At 32.7% G+C, this 21,930-nt stretch overlaps 1 protein-coding gene across 1 annotated transcript in view; it reads left to right on the forward strand.

Moving 5' to 3' along the window:
- LOC141495828 (UV excision repair protein RAD23 homolog B-like) overlaps window positions 1-21,930 on the forward strand; it is a 79,182-nt gene that overhangs the window by 21,911 nt on the left and 35,341 nt on the right. Inside the window, exons 2-3 of the mRNA XM_074197602.1 lie at window positions 10,501-10,582; window positions 19,531-19,610. Coding sequence (XP_074053703.1) covers window positions 10,501-10,582; window positions 19,531-19,610 — 162 coding nt within the window. The remainder of the gene's footprint in view (window positions 1-10,500; window positions 10,583-19,530; window positions 19,611-21,930) is intronic.

Raw genomic sequence — 21,930 nt, forward strand, 5'->3', positions numbered from 1 at the left:
AGCAACTCTTTTTAAAAACTTTTTATTTTTATTTTTTAGTTTAAATATTTTATTTTTTTCCCGCAACGTGTACTAGTAGTTTTCACCAATCATTTTTGCAAGGTTTTGAGTTTTGCGTTTTCTCCTCCCTCCCCTTCCCCCTGACAGAAAGTAATCTAATATAGGCTTTACATGCATAAAACCATGCTAAACATAGATCCACATTATTCATATTGTGAAAGAAGACTCAAGTCCAAAAGGGAGGGGGAGAAAAGATATAATGCATAAGACATTTTAAAAATTGAGGATAGTGAGTTTTGGTCTTTTATTTAAATTCCACAGTTCCTTCTCTGGATATGAATGGTATTTTCCATCACAGGTTAAAAAGACTTTTTTTTTAAAAAGACATATATTTTTGTCACTAGAAATAACCCAGTCACTTAATAAAAGAACAAAAATTTTAAGAATAAGTTAGAAATGTATAAGGTATGAATAAATTCATGATCACTTTCTAATTTTTAATATTTAAAAAAATGCATCTTAAATCTTACTATGACATTGCAGTATATATAAACTAGCTTGAATTAGTGGAAGAATAACTAATTACTCTTTAAATATTTTTTTTCCAAAAAAAAAAACCCTCTGCTTTTAGCTAAAAAATTTTCTCTGCCATTTATGTAAAAGTTGATGTGAGAAATTATCAGTCATTGGAGTTATTGCTCTTTATGCCAAGAGAAAAATCTATCCAGAAGTTAGAAATAATTACAGTATTCCATGGAATACTTTAGACTTCTATTTTAGGTTTGTGGTATTTCTCTTTGCTAATTAATTATTTTACCAAAGTTTTATTGTTCGTTTCTTTTTTTTCAGATTGACAGGCAGGCTATAGGTTCCTTATTTTCAAATCCTTAAGAAACTCAGGAAACATGGAAGTCTAGAAATGAAATTTAAGAAGTAACTGAAATAGATTTTCTTGTAAGTTATATAAATACAGTCACCAATAGAAAAATTAATTTTCCATTGAAATCATGTACTCTATTCTTTATACAATTTAAAAGAGCTAGCTACTTAACATGTTGTTTTATGTTTATTGTTGAGCCAGCAAAATTTTTTATATTGAAATTAGGATTTCATAGTTATTCCAAGAAGTCAGCTTAGATATTAAAAAAACAAAAAATTTCTTCAGATTACTACATGTGTTTTGACAGGTAAAGATAAGTAATTGGACCTGGAATTGAGGAGAAACAAAAAGATTAGATCACCTTTCAGAAATCATGCAATATTTGCAATGATTCTAAACTGTTTGTCAAAAGCCTATCTTATAAATCGTTTTTCCATATGTAAAGAGGAATATAAAAAAGGTACATAATAAATTCATTATACTTTCAAATCTGTCACTTTTTATTTTCTTCTGTTCATTTTTAAACGATGTTGTTAGTGATCCAATAAGGCAATGAATCATTGAAAACCATGATTCCAGAAAGCATCTGAATGGCAGATGAATCAAATTGGTATAGTGGGAACATGCCTGGCATAGGTAGGCCACGTGACTGAATGGAGCATCTTAAGAAATTTTACTCCTTATAAATCTTTTAATATGTCATAGCCTCATTTTGGTCATCTTAAAAGGAACATCATAGCTGAAAGAACTCTTGTGTAGAAGGTGAATTGGAGTTGTTCATTTGGATTCAAGGGACAGATTTGGAGCAATGAATAAAAGGTTCTAAAAGGATACATATCTTTTTTGAAAAAATTTATTTTTAATTTTTCAATTTTCCCCCCTAATCTTGCTTCCCTCCCCCACTCACCCCCTCCCACACACAGAAGGCAGGCTATTAGTCTTTTTTTTTTAAGGTTTTTGCAAGGCAAATGGGGTTAAATGGCTTGCCCAAGACCACACAGCTAGGTAATTATTAAGTGTCTGAGACCAGATTTGAACCCAGGTACTCCTGACTCCAAGGCTGGTGCTTTATCCACTATGCCACCTAGCCGCCCCAGCCTATTAGTCTTTTACATTGTTTCCATGGTAGGCATTGATCTAAGTTGAATGTGATGAGAGAGAAAGCATATCCTTAAGGGAAAAAAATAAAGAGATAGCAAAATTACATAATAAGATAATGCTTGTTTGTTTTTTTTTTTAAATTAAAGCTAATAGTCTAAGGTCTTTGTTCAAACTCCACAATTCTTTCTCTGGATACAGATGGTATTCTCCATCGCAGATATCCCAAAATTGTGTCTGATTATTGCACTGATGGAATGAGCAAGTACGTTAAGGTTGATCGTCACCCCCACGTTGCTGTTATAAAGGATACATTTCTTAATAAAAGGACTTTCTGAAATTTGAATGGGTGATCTCTGAATGTAGTTATTAACCCTCTTTTTGACTACTTTTTTCTAAAAGAAATGATCGAATACACGATTGGAAAAAATGAACTGTTTAAGAATGAAGTATTACAATCTTAGTGCTTTAGTGGTATCTACAAAACTAATGTTATTAAAATGACTGGCACATTTATTTTATTTTCTGTGACTTGCACTGTTTAAAATCATAGCTCCAGTAGTGAAAAATTTAGTACTTTACTTCTATCATTTTTTTTAAGGTTTTTTGCAAAGCAAATGGGGTTAAGTGGCTTGCCCAAGGTCACGCAGCTAGGTAATTATCAAGTGTCTGAGACCGGATTTGAACCCAGGTACTCCTGACTCCAGGGCTGGTGCTTTCATTTTAATGACATCAACTCTGAGTCTGGTATTTTGAGTCATTAGAAGTCCTGAGAAAGATTAAAGTTGTTCAGAACTCTAAAAATTTTAGAGATATGCATTATCTCATTATGTGGAACATATTCAAATTAATGCTGAGATAATGCAGAATCCAGGTTTCCTATTCAGTCACAAAATCTGTGATAAAGGATAGTTACCATTTTACAGGTGAGTAAAAACTACTAGGAAAAAACTAATCAGGACATAATACAAATATAAAAATACAGAATCTTGAAGTTGGAGTGCAACACTTGTTTGGTCTGTATTTGAATAGGCATTAGCTCTTGTACCTGACGAGTGATCATCTAGGCTCCACTTAGAAACATAATGGGATAGGCCAAATTATACCTCATTTACTAGCCTATTCCACTTGTAGAGAACTCAGTTTTAAAGAAGTTTTTCCTTATCTGGGGCTTTAAAAAGAAGTTTCCTCTTCCATCAGAAAGTCCTTAAAAGGCTTATAGAGGGCAATTCTTGAATTTCTTAAAAGGTTTTTTTTTTGACATGCTTAGCTTTTTCCATCAATATTAGGATGTAATGACTTCCTCACAATTATTATCTTGACTGCTCTTGTGAATGCAGGTCATATTGACAAGCTCCTTCATGAAATATAGGCTATAAAGATCATGTGCAGAAGGACTTGTTACCTCCCTCACTGAAATCATTGTTCAAAAAGTGGAGTAGAAAACTAAGGGAAATTATTTGGGATCAGGTTTTCAAGAAGAAATGAGGGGAACCTTGGGGAGAGATGAGCATATGATTACATAATTTGTATTTAATAGAATTTAAGAAAAAGTAAACAAGAATCTGAAATAAACTTTTTTTCAGAGAACTGTTCCAAATAAAAAAGGATAAGTAGGAATCCAGATAGGCTATTCAGCAGAGAAAATCTGTGAAGAAGGGGATGGTAAACTCTCCAGTATGAAGTTATGAAAATACAAGAAAAAAAGATGTTCATTTTTTAATGAGAAAGAAAGGGGGGAGGATTGATGGAATTCTGTAAAGAGATCTGCACAAGAAACTTCATTTCTGATTCAACCTTTAAATAGTAATATATCAAAAGTAGAAACAAAAATAATTTGAGAATGAGAATGAATGCTTTCAAGACTGATAAACCCCAAATGTTCTGAGATTTGTAATAGAAACTAGGGGAAGCAAAAGTTCTAGGGATGAGAAGAGGATTCAAAAAATTGGTAACTCTCCTGCTTGGAGTAGGTGAGATGATAATGAAGGAAAGAAGCCTAAACTTTTCAACTTTTTTATTTTTGCTCTGTTTCTCTTCAATGTATAATCTTTGAACTGGGAAGGATAGATCAAAAATGCTTAAATAGGTAGTTGAAGCCTGAGATAAGTGAGAGATGATCAGAGAGCACCTTTAATGAAATCAAGTCACTAGGTCCAGATGAACTTAAGTCTGGGCCTCCAAAAGTATTGGCAAAAGTATTTGTTGAGTCCTGGTGATCCTATAAAGAGCTTGGAATTTCAGAGATGTTCTGTAGAACTGGAAAAGACAGATATTATACCAGTTTTTTGAAAAAATAAATTCTGGTAGAATCTGCCAGTGGGTTTGATTTTTTTTCATTCTTAGAAAAAATTTTAGAACATAAATAGGGTTTTGTGAACACATAGAAAAGAAAGTAGTGATCACTAAAAACCATACTAGCATTATTTTCTTTTTTGACAAGGTAACCAGACTAATAGAGTAAAGGGTTACTGAAGATATTTAAAATTTCAGTAGAGCATTTGACAGAATTTTTCATGCTTATCTTTTGAGACAAAATGGAATAGGTTATTTTTTTAGATATGGTACAAGTACAGGTCTGGTATTATTGTTAATGGAATAATAGTAGTTATTAAACAGGACTGTGTTAATATGGATGAAATTCTCTGAAGGAGTACCTTCAAGGAGAAAATGCCCACTTCTATCCTTTTCAAAATTACATTTCAAAATATTAGGTGGGATTATAGCGTAGATCTTTGGAATATAAGAAGGGATTTATAGGGGCTAATACTAAAAGTCTATGTAAGCTAACACTATTAATATGGCTGACAAAATCAAATACTGCTCTTTACATTGAGGATACATTGAAGGACTTGCAAATTCCAAAAAGAAGATAAGTAATGTATTCTGGTCAGATCATAGATGGAGTACTATGTCCAGATTTTGATGCTGTGTTTTGAAAAAGACATAGTGAACCTTAAACACATCCTGAAAGGGGTAACCTGAATAGTACAAGGACTGAAAGCAATATCATATGAGAATCCACTGAATAATTTAGTCTGAAAAAGAAAAAGGGATAGGAAGAGAGGGATATTGTTCATCTTCAAGTATTTGAAAGGCTGGCATGTCAAAAATTGAATAGCCTTTTTTCTGCTTACCTTCAAAATGGGTAGAAGTTACGGAAGAGTCTTATGATTACTATAAGGAAAAAGTTTCCTATTTATTGAAAAAAAAAGGAATGGGGAAATGTATTGGGTTTTCATTCACTGGAGGTCTTCAGAAACTTGTTGGGGATGTTAGTTATAGAAATGATTCTTGTTCAGATATGTGTTGAAATAAATGGTTTCTGAGATTACTTGGCTTCTGTGGTTCTATTTAACCTAAAATTACTTTTTGTGTTAACTCATTTATCTCTTTGAGCCTCAGTTTTCACATCTGTAAATGAGAGGTCTAGACTTAGGAGTTCTTTCCAGCTCTAAATGCCATCATTTTGCTTTTATACTTTTATATTGCATACCACTTTTTGTTTGAATTTGGTCATCAAAACTTATGTCTTATTTATATGAACTACTGTCTAACCACATCTCTTGCCTGTACTTTTGAAGTTTGTTGAATAGTTGTTGGGTGTCTTCTTACATCAATGTTATAAAAATATGATGAAACCTAAGTCTATGCTTTGATCCAACATGCATGTTGAGATTTTTTTTTTTCTCTGTCTCTTTTCCCCCCCTCTGGTGATAGACCTTACCTTGAAATCCTGAAGAGCTGTTTTAGAAACATTCAGGTCATGTGGATTCAGGACAGATTTATTAATATGTTCTCCTTTAGTCACATTCCCCCTCTACTGTTAATTAAGCTTATAATGTATTTTCAATATATTTTAGTCCATTAAAGCCCAAACAAACTAAAAGAGGGATCTATTTAATTTTTAAATTGTTTGTTTTCTTGGTCAATGAACAATTTGGTTTTCATTGAGTAACTATGAATTCAAAAACTTTGAGTCTCTGCCTTAAAACTCCACCTATATTTGAAATATTCCATCTTGATCACTAATCCCTTTCTCTGTAGAAGAAGAAAAAGCATGTCTGAAACTATTGTGGCAGGTAGGATTTAAAAAGCCTATCCAAACTTGGTAGACTTATTTTTGCTCAATGCTTGACAAAGTATGATTAGAACACTACTATTAGTTCATTTTTATAATATCTTTGATAGCCTAGTATTTTTGCAGCAGATTTCTATTAAAAAAACTTCAAAGCATATTCTGAAATTAGTTAGTTTTCATGGTGTTTCATGCCATAGTTTGAGCCAGTGGGCACTAGTAATCTCTTCTGTTTCCTTTATATCCCTTCCTTTTGCTACTTCCTGTACAATTCATTCTTTCCCCATATCTCATTCTTATTTCTCTTGGGTACTTAACCAGTTCTCATCTCAATGCCTACCCTTCCAATTTCCACTCAGTAAAAACCTCCACCACAGCTTTAAACTTGTCAGCTGAAGGATAGTAAAAAGAAAATTTCACCTTTGTAGAGAAGAAAGCATTAGTTTATTATATATGATTCATTATATAGGTGACCTAAAAACCAGTCAACTGAAACATTGTAAAAACCATGTGAAAAATGTTTAAATAACTCTTAGAAATATAGTAAAGAATTTTGCTGCATGCATTTTATAGTCTAGAGAATTTGAATACAACTCCAGTTATTTAGGTTTTTTATACAATTAATATATGACTATTTTCTTTTTAAATTTAAATGACTTGACACATCTAAAAAATCCTGTAGACAGTGCTGCTAATAATTATGACCTTAGGTGTTAAATATAATTTTGTCAGTACTTTCCATTTGCCATCTAATTTCTGTTTTCTAAAACAGTCTTTCTAGCAGTCTAAGTTTTCTCTTCTCACTTTTCTATATCTTGTCTTGTGATTTTTCACCTTCCATTTATTTTCTATAAGTCTTGTTTCTACATAATTTGCTTACAGTTTTCTTCACCTGTTTTTTTGCCTTTCTTGTATCCTCAGAGCTTAGCACAAAATTAATGGGAAGATAATTGTTAATCATCAATATCTTTGTAAGTGACATTTGTTATTTGGAGAAAGAGAGCATGGTTTTGTGGAAATGGCTATAGTCTTGAAATCAGGAGAGAATTGAGGTAGCATCCTGGCTTCAGAAACCTGCTAATTTATATGGGCAAGTCACTTAATGACACTGAACTTCACTTTTTTAAAAATCTTTTAAAGTACTGTAATAGCTCGGATAAAGTTGTTGTATAGAAAAGCACATTCTAAATAATTACATTAATGTTAGTTACCGACTGATTTTTTTTAACCTAAATTTCCCATTGGTAATTCATATTTAAAGGTAATGAAACCAATTAGTCTCCAACTTTGTCTAAATCTTGTTCCCCTCCATTATCCTACAAGCAATGGATAATTAAGTCCTTTCTGTCAATTCTACTTCCACAATGAATGAAACCATCCCCAGTTTTTTGTTACTACTGCCACTATCCTAGTTCAAGTCTTCATTATCATTGTCCAAACTGTTCAGTTGTTTTTTTAGCTGGTTTCTTTGCATTGGTTCCCCCCAGCATCCATTCTCTGTACTGCTGCCAGAATAATCTTCAGACACAGCAGTTTTGCCTCTTGAATCAAGTTCATACACTTTAACTTGGCTTTGGATAGCCTAAGATAAGGTGACCTTAACCTACTTAACGTACCTTATTTGTTCCTCCTTACCTTTTTTCATTTGTTCATCAACCATTCTCCCAGTACCCTAGACTCAAAGCAGTAGTCTACTTTTAACTCCTTCCTTTCCTCTCACATCTAACCACTTATCTGAATCTTCTTAATTCTCTATGTATAATATCTCTCACTTGCCTCATCTCTCTACTCCTGATACTGCCTTATTTCAGACCCTTACTGTCACCTGGATTATCATAAAACCCCATTAACTGATCTATTTACCACCATTTTGCTAATCTAACCATATATCATTGTCAAAATATGATCATGTCGTTCTCTTGCTCAAACTATTATTCTTTAGTTGCCTACTTGATAAAATAAAATGTTTCACTATACAAGGATTGCTTCTAGCTTAATTTCTTATTACTACTCCTTTTTTACATATTGCATTTTAGCTAAATTGAACTGCTAATTTCCTGATCTCATTTGGTGCATTGTAAATACTCAAAACATTTTCTTATGTCTGGAGAGGCAGTATGGTCCAGAAGAAAGAGTGCTAGATTTAGATTTAGAGAATCTGAATTTAAAACTCATCTCTGCTGCTTAATATCTATGTGATTTGGGGCAAGTCAGTTAACCCTTCTGGTTCTGTTTATCTCTATATGAGAGGATTGGACTAGATGACCTTAAAGTTGACTTCTAGTTCTAAATCTAGTCCTTTGTGAATTTCTGCTACCTTATAGCTCAGCATTTTCTTCCTGGAAAAAGTAAATGGGGAGTGAGTATTGGGGAGAAGGTATAATATAGATTAGAAATGTTTCTTCATACACTGGGTGGTGAGCTGTGAATATTGGGGAAAAGACTCAAAACAGATTAGAAAGTACTGTGGTTGGATCCATTCTAGTTTTTCATAGCTGAACTGAACAAACACAACTCACTTAAGGTTTATTAGAAAGGGTGCTCAGAGGCACTTGAGAACATTATCAAGCTTTACTAAAGTACTATGACTGCCAATGGGAATTACCAAGATGAAAAAACCCTTCAGACATCTTTCAGTCTAATATAGGGGTGACTTATCTACAGATAATTACAAGTGATTAGGAGATAAAAGGATAACTGGGTCTGAAAAGAGAAGCAAGAGAGGTAGGAGAGACCCAAAGTTTGGAAATTTACGTGTTACATAAAAGAATATGAGGTATATTATCTGATGCCTCCGTGTACCCCTTTTTATAAATAAGGAACCAAAAGTGAACTACCCTACAACCATAGTATCTTCCAGTTCCCCAATATTCACTCTCAACACTCACCACAAGATGAAAAGCTGCACAGGTATCTTGCAAGTTAATATTGAACTCAAATACACACACACACACACACACACACACACACACACACACACACACGCCCAAAATGTGAGACAGTAGGTGAACTATTGAAAAAAAAGTGGATATTTTGATACCTTAAGTCCCTTAATAAACTGCTTGACATCAGTCTCCTGGGTGACTTCCAAAGTCTCTTCTAACTGATCTTTTAAACCACCAAATGATGTGTATATATATCCTCTCCCTACTTTTAAAAACATTTTGAAAACCTCAAAGGAATATTTGTGATGAAGGCAGCAGTGTTTCAAAATGGCATCACTTATCCCCAGCCCTATTCCATGTCAGGCTTCTCAGTTTAATTGAACTAAATATGACTTGGCCAAATGTTTACACTCATATTAAACCTAATATAATGGGTGTTTAAAAGCTATCAAATCTTGCTAGTTAAATGGAATAAAGGATCAGAGTCGTTTATTCTATTGATGTGATCATCAGGAAATTTTTGTGTTAAATGTTTGCTTAAGTGCCAAGCATTGAATGTTTGGTATATCTTAGGGTTTTTTTTTCTTTTTTGCTTCTTCTCTGCCTTAGAGCACAGGTGTCAAAAATGTAAATCACATAACCTTGAGTGCTGCCTGAACAGATTAAAATGTAGTTGGGAAGTATCTAATAAAATAAATAATGCAATAGAATAAGACAATATTACATTTTAAAATTGTCAGTATTTGGATCTTAAGGGATTTTTCTGTATAGGATTCTAGTTCTATTTGAGCCTGACTCCACTGGCATAGAATAAGTGATGGCCTCAAATCAAAGGACCTAAGTCTAGATTTTACTAAAGATGTATAGTATAACTCCAGTCAGCTTCTTTATCTCCAGAATGCCATGATCATATCTCACAAGTTGTTAGAAGTGATACCGTTTTTGAGTTTTTTCTTTTTTTAATGAAGATCCACCTTCTCTTCAGCTCTAAAATGGTTACAGAAGTGTTTTCTCCTATTCATAATGTATAGTCAAGCAAAAAAAATAATTCATATTGGCATATAAGTGCTCCTTGGAACCGTGGTTGATCATTGTATTGATCAAAATTGGTTGTCTCTGATGTTCTTGTTAATGCATTAGTTTTCTTTGTGAGTGATGTTTTTAAAGGGTTTGGAAAATATAAGATCCTGTTCTCTCCCCCTCTTATTCCAGAACACATAACACTACAGAAAACAGAACATATATAGGGAAAAACAAAAAGCTAATATTTTAATTAGGATTTAGGTTTTGATCTAATTGAAGAATCATGTCTATCAAATCCCAAATGTCTCACTTTTAGATCTGTTGTAGGAATCAGTACATCTGTTGGCACAGAAATAGTTACCTTTAAGTATGCTGTGTAATTAGAAAATGATGTGACTTTTCCATAAAAGCACTTCAAAAATTCTATCTTTTGTTACATTATGATAAAGGAAATTAAGTAAATGCTTATATCTTATCCAATGTTATTCAATTCTATTCTCAGATGCAAGGAAATTAACTGTTTGTTTTTCCTCTAGGTTAAGGCACTGAAAGAGAAGATTGAATCTGAAAAGGGAAAGGATGCCTTTCCAGTAGCAGGCCAAAAATTAATTTATGCAGGTAATCAATTATATCCTATGAATTGATGATTACATCAATCTACAAGTTTGCTTTGAAAATGTTTACTGTTAAAATAATTCTCTACATTAGAATTGGTTTTTAGAAATAGTTTCAAAAAGCAATGCTTTTACAAATATAAATATAAATACACACACACTAGCAGGATTTAATGTGCAAATTTTAGCTAGAAATTATGAAATATCATTCATATAGCATCTAATACCTGCTATTGTACAGTTTTGGATATGCCTTTTAGGATTTCTTTACTCCCTGTAACACCTTTTCCTGTTATTTACTACTGACATAATAAAGCTTTAATTTAATTTGATTTTTCTTTTTGTCTCCTGGGTTTCTTTACTTTCTACTTTTTCTCCCACTTCAATAGTCTGTCCTTTTACCTGATTGATACTTTGTAAAATATTGATCTATTTTTTCTTCTATTCAGCTAACTTTTTTATTATTTATTTTCCCAATTATTTGTAAAGATGGTTTTTGACAATAATTTTTGTAAAGTTTCTTCGCACCCTTCCTTTTCCTAAGAGGACCTTAGATATCAGATTATTTTAGATTACCTTAGATAATCTGATATAGGTTAAATATGCACACTGATTTAATATTTTAAGAATGGCAAAGCATATAGAGCATCTCCAAAGTTTTGATAGTTTAAAACTGTATTAAATCTTCTGGGACACCCTGTCTATCACTTATGATGGCCTGCTCTTTAGAATTTTGGAACTTGGTTTAATTGAAAGTATTTGAATACCCCTTCAGATAAACTGCAGCTACTCTTCCAGATTTTTTAATTCCCCCAGGGTAACCTCCCACTTGCATTTTTTGTTTGCTATTCTCCAATAAGGACAAAACAAAGACTTTTTCTCAGAATCTATTAAGGGCATGTAACATGAGCCCTAGGAGAGAAATGGCAATGATAATAAGGGAGGCTTGCATCTCCACCCCCCCCTTTTTTTTTTTTAGCTCTATGGTTCCTTGCCATGAGAACCTCCATCTAGAGTTTTATTTTCTTTCTGGACAGTGAACCAGTGAAAGAAACAAAATCAGTAAATGAATCATGTGATTTAAAATAATAAAAGTATTAACTTTAAAATTGGCCTGAACATCTAGCAATACTGCAGCCAAATAAAATTTTTGCTGACTGGTTATAAAAAGCACTTATTAATTTCCTAAATATTTCATATGACCAAATGTGACTTTTGGGGTAAATTTCAATATTAATTTTTAGAATGAAAATTTTTTGCATTTCTTTTTAAAAACTTATTTATAAACAGAGAGGTCAGGACATTCAAGAAAAAACATCAGTCTGTTTATTCTTTCCATGTCACACCTAATTCAGATTGCCTTTTTTGATTGACCCGCTTATCCTGTGAACTCAAGTTCTAATTGGGAAGAGTAAGAGAAGACTCTAATTATACTTGAATATATATTTTGTATACTCTGCCTTTAGCCTTCAGAAGTAAGTGGGATATTAAGCCTAGTTCCCTTCTTTCCTTTGTTAAGACAAGACTCTTCTTATGTGCTTGTAGCCCCTACACCAATCCTATCAACCAAAAAATGATTGTTTTTTATTTTTAATATACTTTTCAATAAGTTATATCTATAATTTCCCTTAACCTGTATGTTTATTTTTCCTTTCAAAGCTTACATTATAGAGATGTGGCCAGTATTTAGGCACAACATGTATTTAGGTTTGTTTTAAGAAAAACACCATCCTTTCATTAGAGTAAGAAATTTCTCTCAGTGAGGAAATCCCCTTGGCCAGTCAATATCTGGCAACTGCTCTACAGCTTTCTCTTAGAGAATTATTTGGGTCACATCATAATCTTGTGCCTCACAGCATGTCAGAGATGGTAATTGAACTTAACTCCTACTGACCGTGAGGCTAGTCCTCCCTAACAGTACCACAGTAATATCATGCATTTCATGTTTCTCATTGTTTCCACCAAATGGTATTAATTTTCAAAAATATTACCCTATCTTATCCCTAAAACAGCTGGAGAAAACTGAGGCATAGAAAGTTAAGTAATTTCTCACATCTCACATGCCTACCTAGCAGCAGATATGGAACTAGCAGCCAGTTCTGAGAGGCAGCAGCAATTTTGAACTTGATTTGATGCTCACCTTAAAAACAATTATTTTGTGTGAGGTATGAACAAGACATCTTAGTTTTACTAGCTATAAAATGGAAAAATTAAAAGTACGTATATCACAAAGTGATTATGAAGAAATCAATGTATAAATCTAAAAGCACTGTATGAATGATTTTTATTATATAAATATTTTATTTGTTTTCCAATTCTATACAATAATAGTTTCTACCTATTAGCTTTTGTAAGGTTTTGAATTTTATACTTCCCCCCCACCCTCACTTCCCTCCCCTTTGCCCACAGAAGGCAGTCTGATAATCTTTTACATTGTTTCAGTGCTGTGCATTGATCAAAATTGAATGTGTTAGGAGAAAAAAAATATCCTTGATGAAAAAAATAAAACTAGAAATAGCAAAATTGTGTAGTACATACGACAACTTTTAAAAAAAATTGAAAGTAATAGTTTTTGGTCTTTGTTTAAACTCCACAGTTCTTTCTCTAAATACAGATGGTATTCTCCATCACAGATACCCTAAAATTGTCTCTGATTATTGCACTGGAATGAGCAAGTTCATTAAGGTTGATCATTGCCACTATTGCTGTTAGGGTGTATATGTTCTTCTGGTTCTCGCTCAGCATCCATTCATGCAAGTCTTTTTCCAGGTTTCTCTGAAATCCCATTCCTCCTAGTTTCTAATAGAGCAATTGTGTTCCATAACATAACATATACTGCAATTTGTCCAGCCATTCCCCAATTGATAGATGTCCCTTCAATTATTCTTCTAATCCTGCTTTTTCCTGTCTTTATACATAAGTAGTATAAGTAAATTTGTGCTGATAATAATGAGTACCTCATATACCATTTAACTTGGGAGAGGTAAGAGTACTTCTGAGTTTTATCTCACTGGTTTTCTACATTTTAAATGACTAAGGACACTACTTACATCAATCTCCTTAGGCTTTTGAACACTTGCTGAGCTCTGAGGTCATTGCATCTATCTATCTATCTCTCTTATCATCTATATCTATCATTTATCTATCTATCATCTATCTATCTATCTATATCTATCTATCTTTCCATCTTTCCATCTATCTATCTTATCTTTCCATCTATCCATCTATCCATCTATCCATCTATCTATCTATCTATCTATCTATCTATCTATCTATCTATTTGTTTTTTGGGTTTTTTGCAAGGCAGTGGAGCTAAGCAACTTGTCCAAGGTCACACAGCAAGGTAATTATTAAGTGTCTGGTTGAATTCCGGTCCTCTTGACTCCAGGGCTGGAGGACCTGCTCCACCTAGCTGCCCTGAGGTCATTGGAATGAAAGATCTTATGCTTTAAGTGTGGCAGTCATTTTGAAGTACTTTATTTCTTAAAGTTGCAGTGATAAATTAAAATCCAGTCTTTTCATTCTGAGGACAGGTTTCCTCTTTGCAAACAACTGATTTTTAGAACTTAACTCATTTACTTAGTTCCAATAATTTGAATTTTCGGCTTAATGGATCTTCTCCTATTGTGAGATTGAGTATTCAGAATGTCTCTTTAAAACTGATGATTTTCACACATTTCAATGGGATGACTAAAATTGATTTCTTTTTTAATATATGTGAAATAAATAGTAATAGGTTTTGAATGAATCTTGGATTCATTGGCGTCCATGTGATAATACTATCTGTACCTTTCTAGTATTGAAGGCAAAACTTTCAAAGTCCAGAAAAAAAAATAGAACTTTGTTCATTTAAAATAAAATATGGAAGCAAGTGAAGATCTGAAGAATGTTTAAAAAATTAAAATGAAACTTTTTTCCTAAATATTTTTAAAAAATTAAGTAAACTGGCATTTGGTATCCCTTAAATGATTATATAATGTTAAACAGATTCTTTTTCTTTTTTAAAGAATGTTTCCATTCCAAACAGTCCTAAAAGGGTATGCCCCAGACATGCCTAGTTTTTCCTAATAATTTGCTATGATCTTGTTCTTTTATGAATCTATTAATAGTTCTAGCCTGTATCTTTTCAGTGTAATAAAGTCATTTTAAAAAAAAACATGTACTTTGAGGGTACTCTTCCAAGTTTTAGGTTATTTCATTTGCTTGGGTTCTCCCAAGATTTTTGGGGGTTCTCCCAAGATTTTTGGCACCATACAATTCAGTCCATCAGGACCTCTGGATTTTTTTTTATAAATGTTGCTCTCATGTTCTGAAGTTTTCTGAAACAAATCAACTTTTTTACTGCTTCCATATGAAATTGTACTTCATTTATAGATCTCTTTAAAAAATACAAAATTTTTGTCCCTTTATTTTTCCCCTTGATCTTGAGGCAAATATATATAAACTAAATTACTTTCAAAGGTTGTTAGGGACCTCAAAAGACAATTGGATTCAAATTTCTAAACAAGAAGGGCATTCAAAATATGATTTGCTAGACCTCTTATTGAAAACTTCCAGTGGGGCAGGATACATTAAGGCAGCTTCACTTCATTTTAAGAAAACATTAACAGAAGGTGGGTTTTTTTTTTCCTTTTAAATTAAAGTAGGGCTGCTAGGTGGCACAGTGGATAGAGCATGGGCCCTGGAGTCAGGAGTACCTGTCAAATCCAATCTCAGATACTTACTAATTACCTAGCTGTGTGGCCTTGGGCAAGCCACTTAACCCCATTTGCCTTGCAAAAACCTAAAAAAATAAATTAAAGTTAAATCTTCCCTTTTTGTGTTTTTTTTCCATAGTAGTTCTTCTACTGCTCTCAAGCAGAATAAATTTAGTCCCATTTCTGAAAGCCCTTAAAAGGGCAATTATTATATCCTCTTTCCCTCTTTTTAGTCTTTCCTTCTTCTGAAATAATTCCCTATTCTTTCAATTTACTCTCAGTTTATTGGTTATATTATAAAAGGAAATTCTTGTTGGAGTGAAGATTGGATTAGATGACTTCTTGAAGACTCTTAGTTTCTGTGATTATATTCAAAACAAAATTTTTTCTTTATCTCATTGTGCACTTTGGAAGTTTAGGATCATACCCATAGTCAATAAATAAAAAGTTAATAATTAGGGGAGTAGTAGAATAGGGACTTTTATATTATGCCTCTGAGGAGAAATCTTCTTCCACTTGAAAAGATTCATCTACCTATTGCTTTTTCTTGGGAAGTGAGAGGTTTTTGTTTTAACTTAAGTTTTCTCAGGAAAAGCATTAGCTTCTGATTAGGTGGGAAGAAAAGAAATCTATCCATGTTAACCTTTGATCATTGCACTGAGAAAATTTCTTAATGTGTTTTAAGTACATGTGTTGGACAACTTAAAGTGTTGTTTTTCAGTAAAAGTTGTATATATTTAGAATTCTGAATTTCTCTAGTTCATTTGACTTGCCTGAAGCTATGGTTTGTCACATTTTTATTTGCATTGTTGTGTAAATGAGAGAACAAAAATAAATTAATTTTGAAGATATTAGCAATTTTTCTTTTGGTGTTCTGTTACTAGAACAGTATGACTAAAATTGAAATGTTTAACTTTTTTTTTACAGAAATGCCAAATCAAAGTGGTAAAGAAAATATTTAAATGATCCTTAAGATTTTTATGCATTTCTATATTGAGGCATTTCCTATTATAAAATAATTAAGAAAAAAGACCCAGAATCTTAAAATCAGGAAAACACCTTAGTAGTAAACTAATAGAGTCTTACCCCATCATTTTCCAGATTATAGATTCTTCTGGAATGGACCTTAAAGTTCTTCTAGCTCACATTTTCATTTTATTGGTGAAGAATTCTTCTTCTGTCTTTCTTTAAAATTAAATCTATTCATGTTTTGAAATTGTTAAAATAGAAAAATTAAAGAATTAAATGCAAATTAAAGTAACTGAGGTATGACATCACACATATCAAATTGGCCAATATAGCTAAAAAGGAAAATGATCAATGTTGGAAAGGATATGGGGAAAACTGGGACATTAATGCATTGTCTGTGAACTTATCCATTCTTTCTCGAGAGCTGTTTGGAAATATGCCCCAAGAGATCATAAGAAAGAGTAACATACATGTGCAAAACTATTTGAAGCAGCTCTTTTCATAGAGGCAAATATTTTGTAGCTCTTTTAAAACAAATTTTACACTGAATAAGCCAAAAGAAGCAAGTATAATAAAATATTTTTTTAAAACTGGATTTTCTTTCTTAAAAGCATACAGTAAGGCAATTATTCCAGGTGGTACTGCTTTTAAATTAGATGCTGTTTTTATGCTATGAAATTCTTTTCTAAAAACCAACATTTTTATCTTTAAGAATTTTTATCCAGCAACTGGGTACAGTAGATAAAGTACTGACTTTGGAGTCAGGAGGACCTGGGTTCAAATCCAGTCTCAGACACTTGATAATTACTTAGCTGTCTGACCTTGAGCAAGTCACTTAACCACCATTGCCTTGCTAAAAAAAAAAATTTATCATTATGTTAGTTTGCTGCTAATCTGTCATAGGAGCCTTTAATTTGGTTTCATTGTTTCAACTTGTGTCCGCTAAAATGCCCCATTGCATTGTAGGAAATAATTATAAAAATTAGTTTATGAAATTACAGGATGTTAAGGCTGTAAGAGTCCTTAAAAATAATTAGTTCTTCTTGTACATAAATCTTATTCATATTATTAAAAGGACATTGTTACATTAAGTTCCAATCAATTTGCTTTTATGTCCTCTTCCATCTCTGAGATTCTGTAGTTTGAACTTCATCTTTTTTTTAGGTAAGGAAACTAAGATCCAGAGTAGTTGTGAGTAGTTCAAGTTTTTAACCATAGGAAATGGTATAGCTAAGTTCTTTCTGATTCCAAATCCAGTACTCTGCACACTATATATATTACTGGGTCCTGTTCTGTTACCCAATCAAATGTTAAAAATTAAAAACAAAAAAATAACGTATGGTTCTACCATTGTTGGTTAGATCCTCTTTAGAAGTTTTATAACCCCTACATTGATAACTGGGTCCTTGAATGTATTTGAATCAGAAATATATAATTGGTTTCTAAATTGACCTTTGCATTTTAGACTAATTTAAATTAAAAATTGCTTTAAAAAAATCTTTTGACTTGGTGCTTTGACCTCATAGATATACATTTGTTGTGGTCATACAGTTGTAGATATGGAAGATGGAAGGACCCAGAACTCATCTTGTCTACTGTTGAAGAGAAGGAAACTCTGGACTAGGAGAACTTAAGTGACTAAGTGGCAAAGCTAGGATTCAGACTCGGGCTTCCAACTTCAAATTTCACTCTATACTGAAATGTTTCTCATGAAGTATTTTTTTTTTTGAGATGTTAAACTTTACTTGAAAATATCATTTTCTTTTTGCTATTGGTATTCCCCCAAATGATCAAACTTTGTTGTAAGCATTTCTTTTCATTAAAATGGTTTGATTGATATCTCTCTCTCTCTCTCTCTCTCTCTCTTTTTAATGTTTTGCTTAAAATAACCGTGCTCTCTATGTGAAAGAAAGAATATTGGATCAATTCAGATCTGAATGCCTTAGGGGTATTGATAGTTCATAGTTTCTGATCTGGTATTAAGAGTATAAATTAAGAACCTACAGTTAGGATGTGGGTGACAAAGTGTTAGGGATACAGCTACATGAAGCAAACTGAACTAATTTGACCTAACATAATAATTATGTTTTTGCATTGCAGAGAGAAATTGCATCAGATAATAATTGAAACACGAAGAATGAGATTTATTTTAATATTAAAGTTGGAACATGTTTTTTATAGGGAAAGGGGACAGTTGACTAGAAAACTGGCCACTTTGTTTCTCAAAATCTTAAATGTAATAAGTTGAAAATTGCCCATACATTGGTTTTAGTCAGGACCGTTTTGATGAGATATTTGAGTTTGGGATTTTGTCTGTCCCTGTTAACAGCTTAATGGCATTACAGGATCATTAGCTTTATTTTGTTGACATTTATATCATTTGTCTGTGTGAACATAACTAATTTGCTTGCATACATTCTGTGGAGGTTATGAATCTTACAGTATTATTGAATGCCATATTTATGGTTTTTGCCTGTCCCCAGGAGAATTTGTAGAACAGTCCCCCCCCTTCTTTGTATGCTGCAGTTCACAATAAGGAGTTAGAAATTACTGAGTAAATTCTTTTGTGTCTAGTCTTCGATAGAAAAAGTTGAGAACATATAATGTAGAAAAAAGAACATAAATTTTAAGAACCCTTTGGGGCAGTGAGTGGTATAGTTGGTAGATCACCGAACCTGGAGTGAGGAAGAGCTGACTTTAAACCCAGCTGCAGAAACTTAGATGATTGATGTCCCTGGGCAAATCACTTATAGGATTGTTTTGGGATGAGATGAGGTTTGTAAAAGTGCATAGCCCAGGGCCTGCCTGGCTCATAGTCATCTCTGCCTCTTAATGAGTTAACTTCTCTGGGCCTCATAAAACGATGCATTCTTTCTAGTTCTGTTGAGGTATGATGTGGTACACTTGACCAAACTGGATGATGGCATGTGATGGTGTTCAGTGCCTTTTTGGATCTTTGGAGAATAAATAACTGTTGCTTATTCTCTGGAGCCTCCCTTGTAAAACATAGTTGCTGATTGCCTTGTATGTTTTCTTAAATGAGGTGTCAAGTGCTCTTTGGATTCTCTCTGAATTCCCCACCCCATCCTAGCCTAAAATTTAAACATTTGAGATTGTTAGGAATCATTCTTGTAGGGAAATTTTTAAAGACTTTTCAATCAATTGTACTTGCATTGTATATGCCTCTTGAGTCATTTGGGCTAATCTACTTAGTCAGTTTATAAGACAAGTTTCTGAGTAAGGTAAAATACTCATTTACTTCAGCGAATTTCTTTTGCTCCACTAGGCAAAATCCTCAACGATGATACTGCTCTCAAAGAATACAAAATTGATGAGAAGAACTTTGTGGTGGTAATGGTGACAAAAGTAAGTTTTGACCTATTTTGTGTGTGAGTATACCACATGTGTATAAAATTAACCTTAATCCTTCATTCAGTGTAAGTGAATACAATAAAGCCTTAGATATCTCACAGATTATAACTTTACAACAGAGTAATAATTCAGTTAATGATTTTACATATTTACAGTTAGTGCCTTGGCAAGTCTTCTGAGGTCACGGATTTTGCTGAAGTAGAGGAATTTGCTGTATAGCCATTGAAAAGGGTAAGCTTATTAAAATTGGGGCAGATGTGCTTTATTTTTGAAATTAGCAGGCCATATTAGAGAATCAGTTTAAATCATATTTAATTGTCCCACTAATTCTAAAAGACTTCATATGCTCTAGTCAATGAGAATAAACAACAAATCATTCAACCAGAAATGGGAACTAAAAAAGAGATAGACAAAAGAAATGCTTAAATGAGAAAATTATTTATGATTTTAAAGGAATTAATAAAAAAGGAAAACTATTCATTTAAAGAAAACCCTTTCCATAAAACAAAGGGCCTCCAACATCTCTCCTTTCCCAGGATGAACAAAAACAAAAATGGGACTTGTGTGGCAGTAGTGTTTATATTAATTATTCTGAGAAAAATAGGTCTCCAAAACACTGACAAACACTTTTAACAAAAGGAAAAAAATGCTTGATGGAGGGTGTAAAAGAAATGTGATTATACATTAGACAGGATATAGGTTAAAATTTAAAATTGTTTTGCAGGTTATACAGCAGAGCTTAAGCAATAAAGTTTGTCATTGAATGTTTATACTTAAAGTAGCATTAGTTTTGAGTTACAGTGTAACATTTTCATATAATGTTCATAATTATGGATCTAATTCAGTACTGTATTAACAAACTGATTTTGTTTTGTTCATGTAAATGCCCAATAAATACTATTAATTTTTAAGAAGAAAAGAGAATGTGTTGGTGTGCCAGACTCCTTAGGTAAGAGTAACATTTTTCATAGGCATGCCCTAACTTCATAATGGATAAGGATTGAAATTATTTATTTACATAAAGATTTTTTTTAAAAGGCCAGCTGTGCAGAGTGCTTTAGTAGGCAACTTTGAATGACAACAAAATTTAAATAAGTCTCTACCATCATGGCATTATAATTTAACACCTTGGATTTTCCCTGCCATTTTGTGGCATCTGTTCATTATTCATGTGTCTGCAACTAAAGTCATCTGTGAAGCAAACCAATAAAAAAAATCCATTTAATATACAGATACATTGCAAAATAAAAACAAAAACTCTTCCCTAAATCTTGGTTTGCTCATAAGAGAAAAGATACTTTTTAAGTTTATACTCACGTATAAAAATTATGTCATGATTTTTGAAACATCCAGTTGGAAAAGAAAGGAGTTTCTAGCAGTAGAGAAATGTAGAGCTGAAGCTTCATCATAAGAAAAGAGATGGGGTTGGGGAAAGGGGGACTTTCTAGAAGTGTGAGGAAAATCTGGATCTTTGATTTAAAAGGAAACCTTTCTCTACTCAGACAGGTTGCCAACTTTATCTGTAGCTTATTAAAAAGTGAATTAACTTGCCCTTGGTCACATAGCTAGCATATATCAGTGGCATTTGAATAACCTTTAGGTGTTTCTACCTAGGTGTATATCCCACTTTTACCACCTTGTGACTTTGGATGACACACAAATTTGGGGAACTTGTAATCAATTGTAAAAATAACGAAATAAGGGGATTGGACTAGATGCCTCTGAGGTCACTTTGAATTTTAAATTTTTGTGTAAACGAAGATTCCTCCCAAGTAGAAATCTGATTTTGTGGTCTTTTCTCTATTACACTTGAAAGAACTGATATAAAAAAGGTTCAATGTCTAGATGAAAATATGATTTAGGAGCAAAATTTTTTGTATTATATGATAAAATGTACATAGTACAAATTTGAGTTGTCAAGATATAGTTCGTTTATGTATATTGTTTAATAATGTATAAAATTAATTTTAGAAAGATACCTATACAGCATAGCTAAAGACTGAAGTCTATAGAGCTTCAAAGAAAATGCTCCCAGCTATCTAGAATAATAACTCTCCAGAAGGACTCTTGATTTATTCAAAATTTTACTATATTTATAAAGATTTTATTGGGTACAAAATTACTGTTGAATAGTTGGGTAGTTATTTGTTGTTTGTTGCTGGTCCTTCTGTTCTCGAAGAGGACCATAACATGAAGGATGATGCTGTGAAAAGCAAGTAACTTGTTTCTAAGTGATGGGGTGCTGTGCTAAGTCACCAGCCTCATTTTATCTTACAGAGCCATCTGAGTCTAATGACCAGATATGGATCAAGAC

Source organism: Macrotis lagotis, chromosome 8 (genome assembly GCF_037893015.1).
Source record: "Macrotis lagotis isolate mMagLag1 chromosome 8, bilby.v1.9.chrom.fasta, whole genome shotgun sequence".
NCBI classification, from domain to species: Eukaryota; Metazoa; Chordata; class Mammalia; order Peramelemorphia; family Peramelidae; genus Macrotis; species Macrotis lagotis.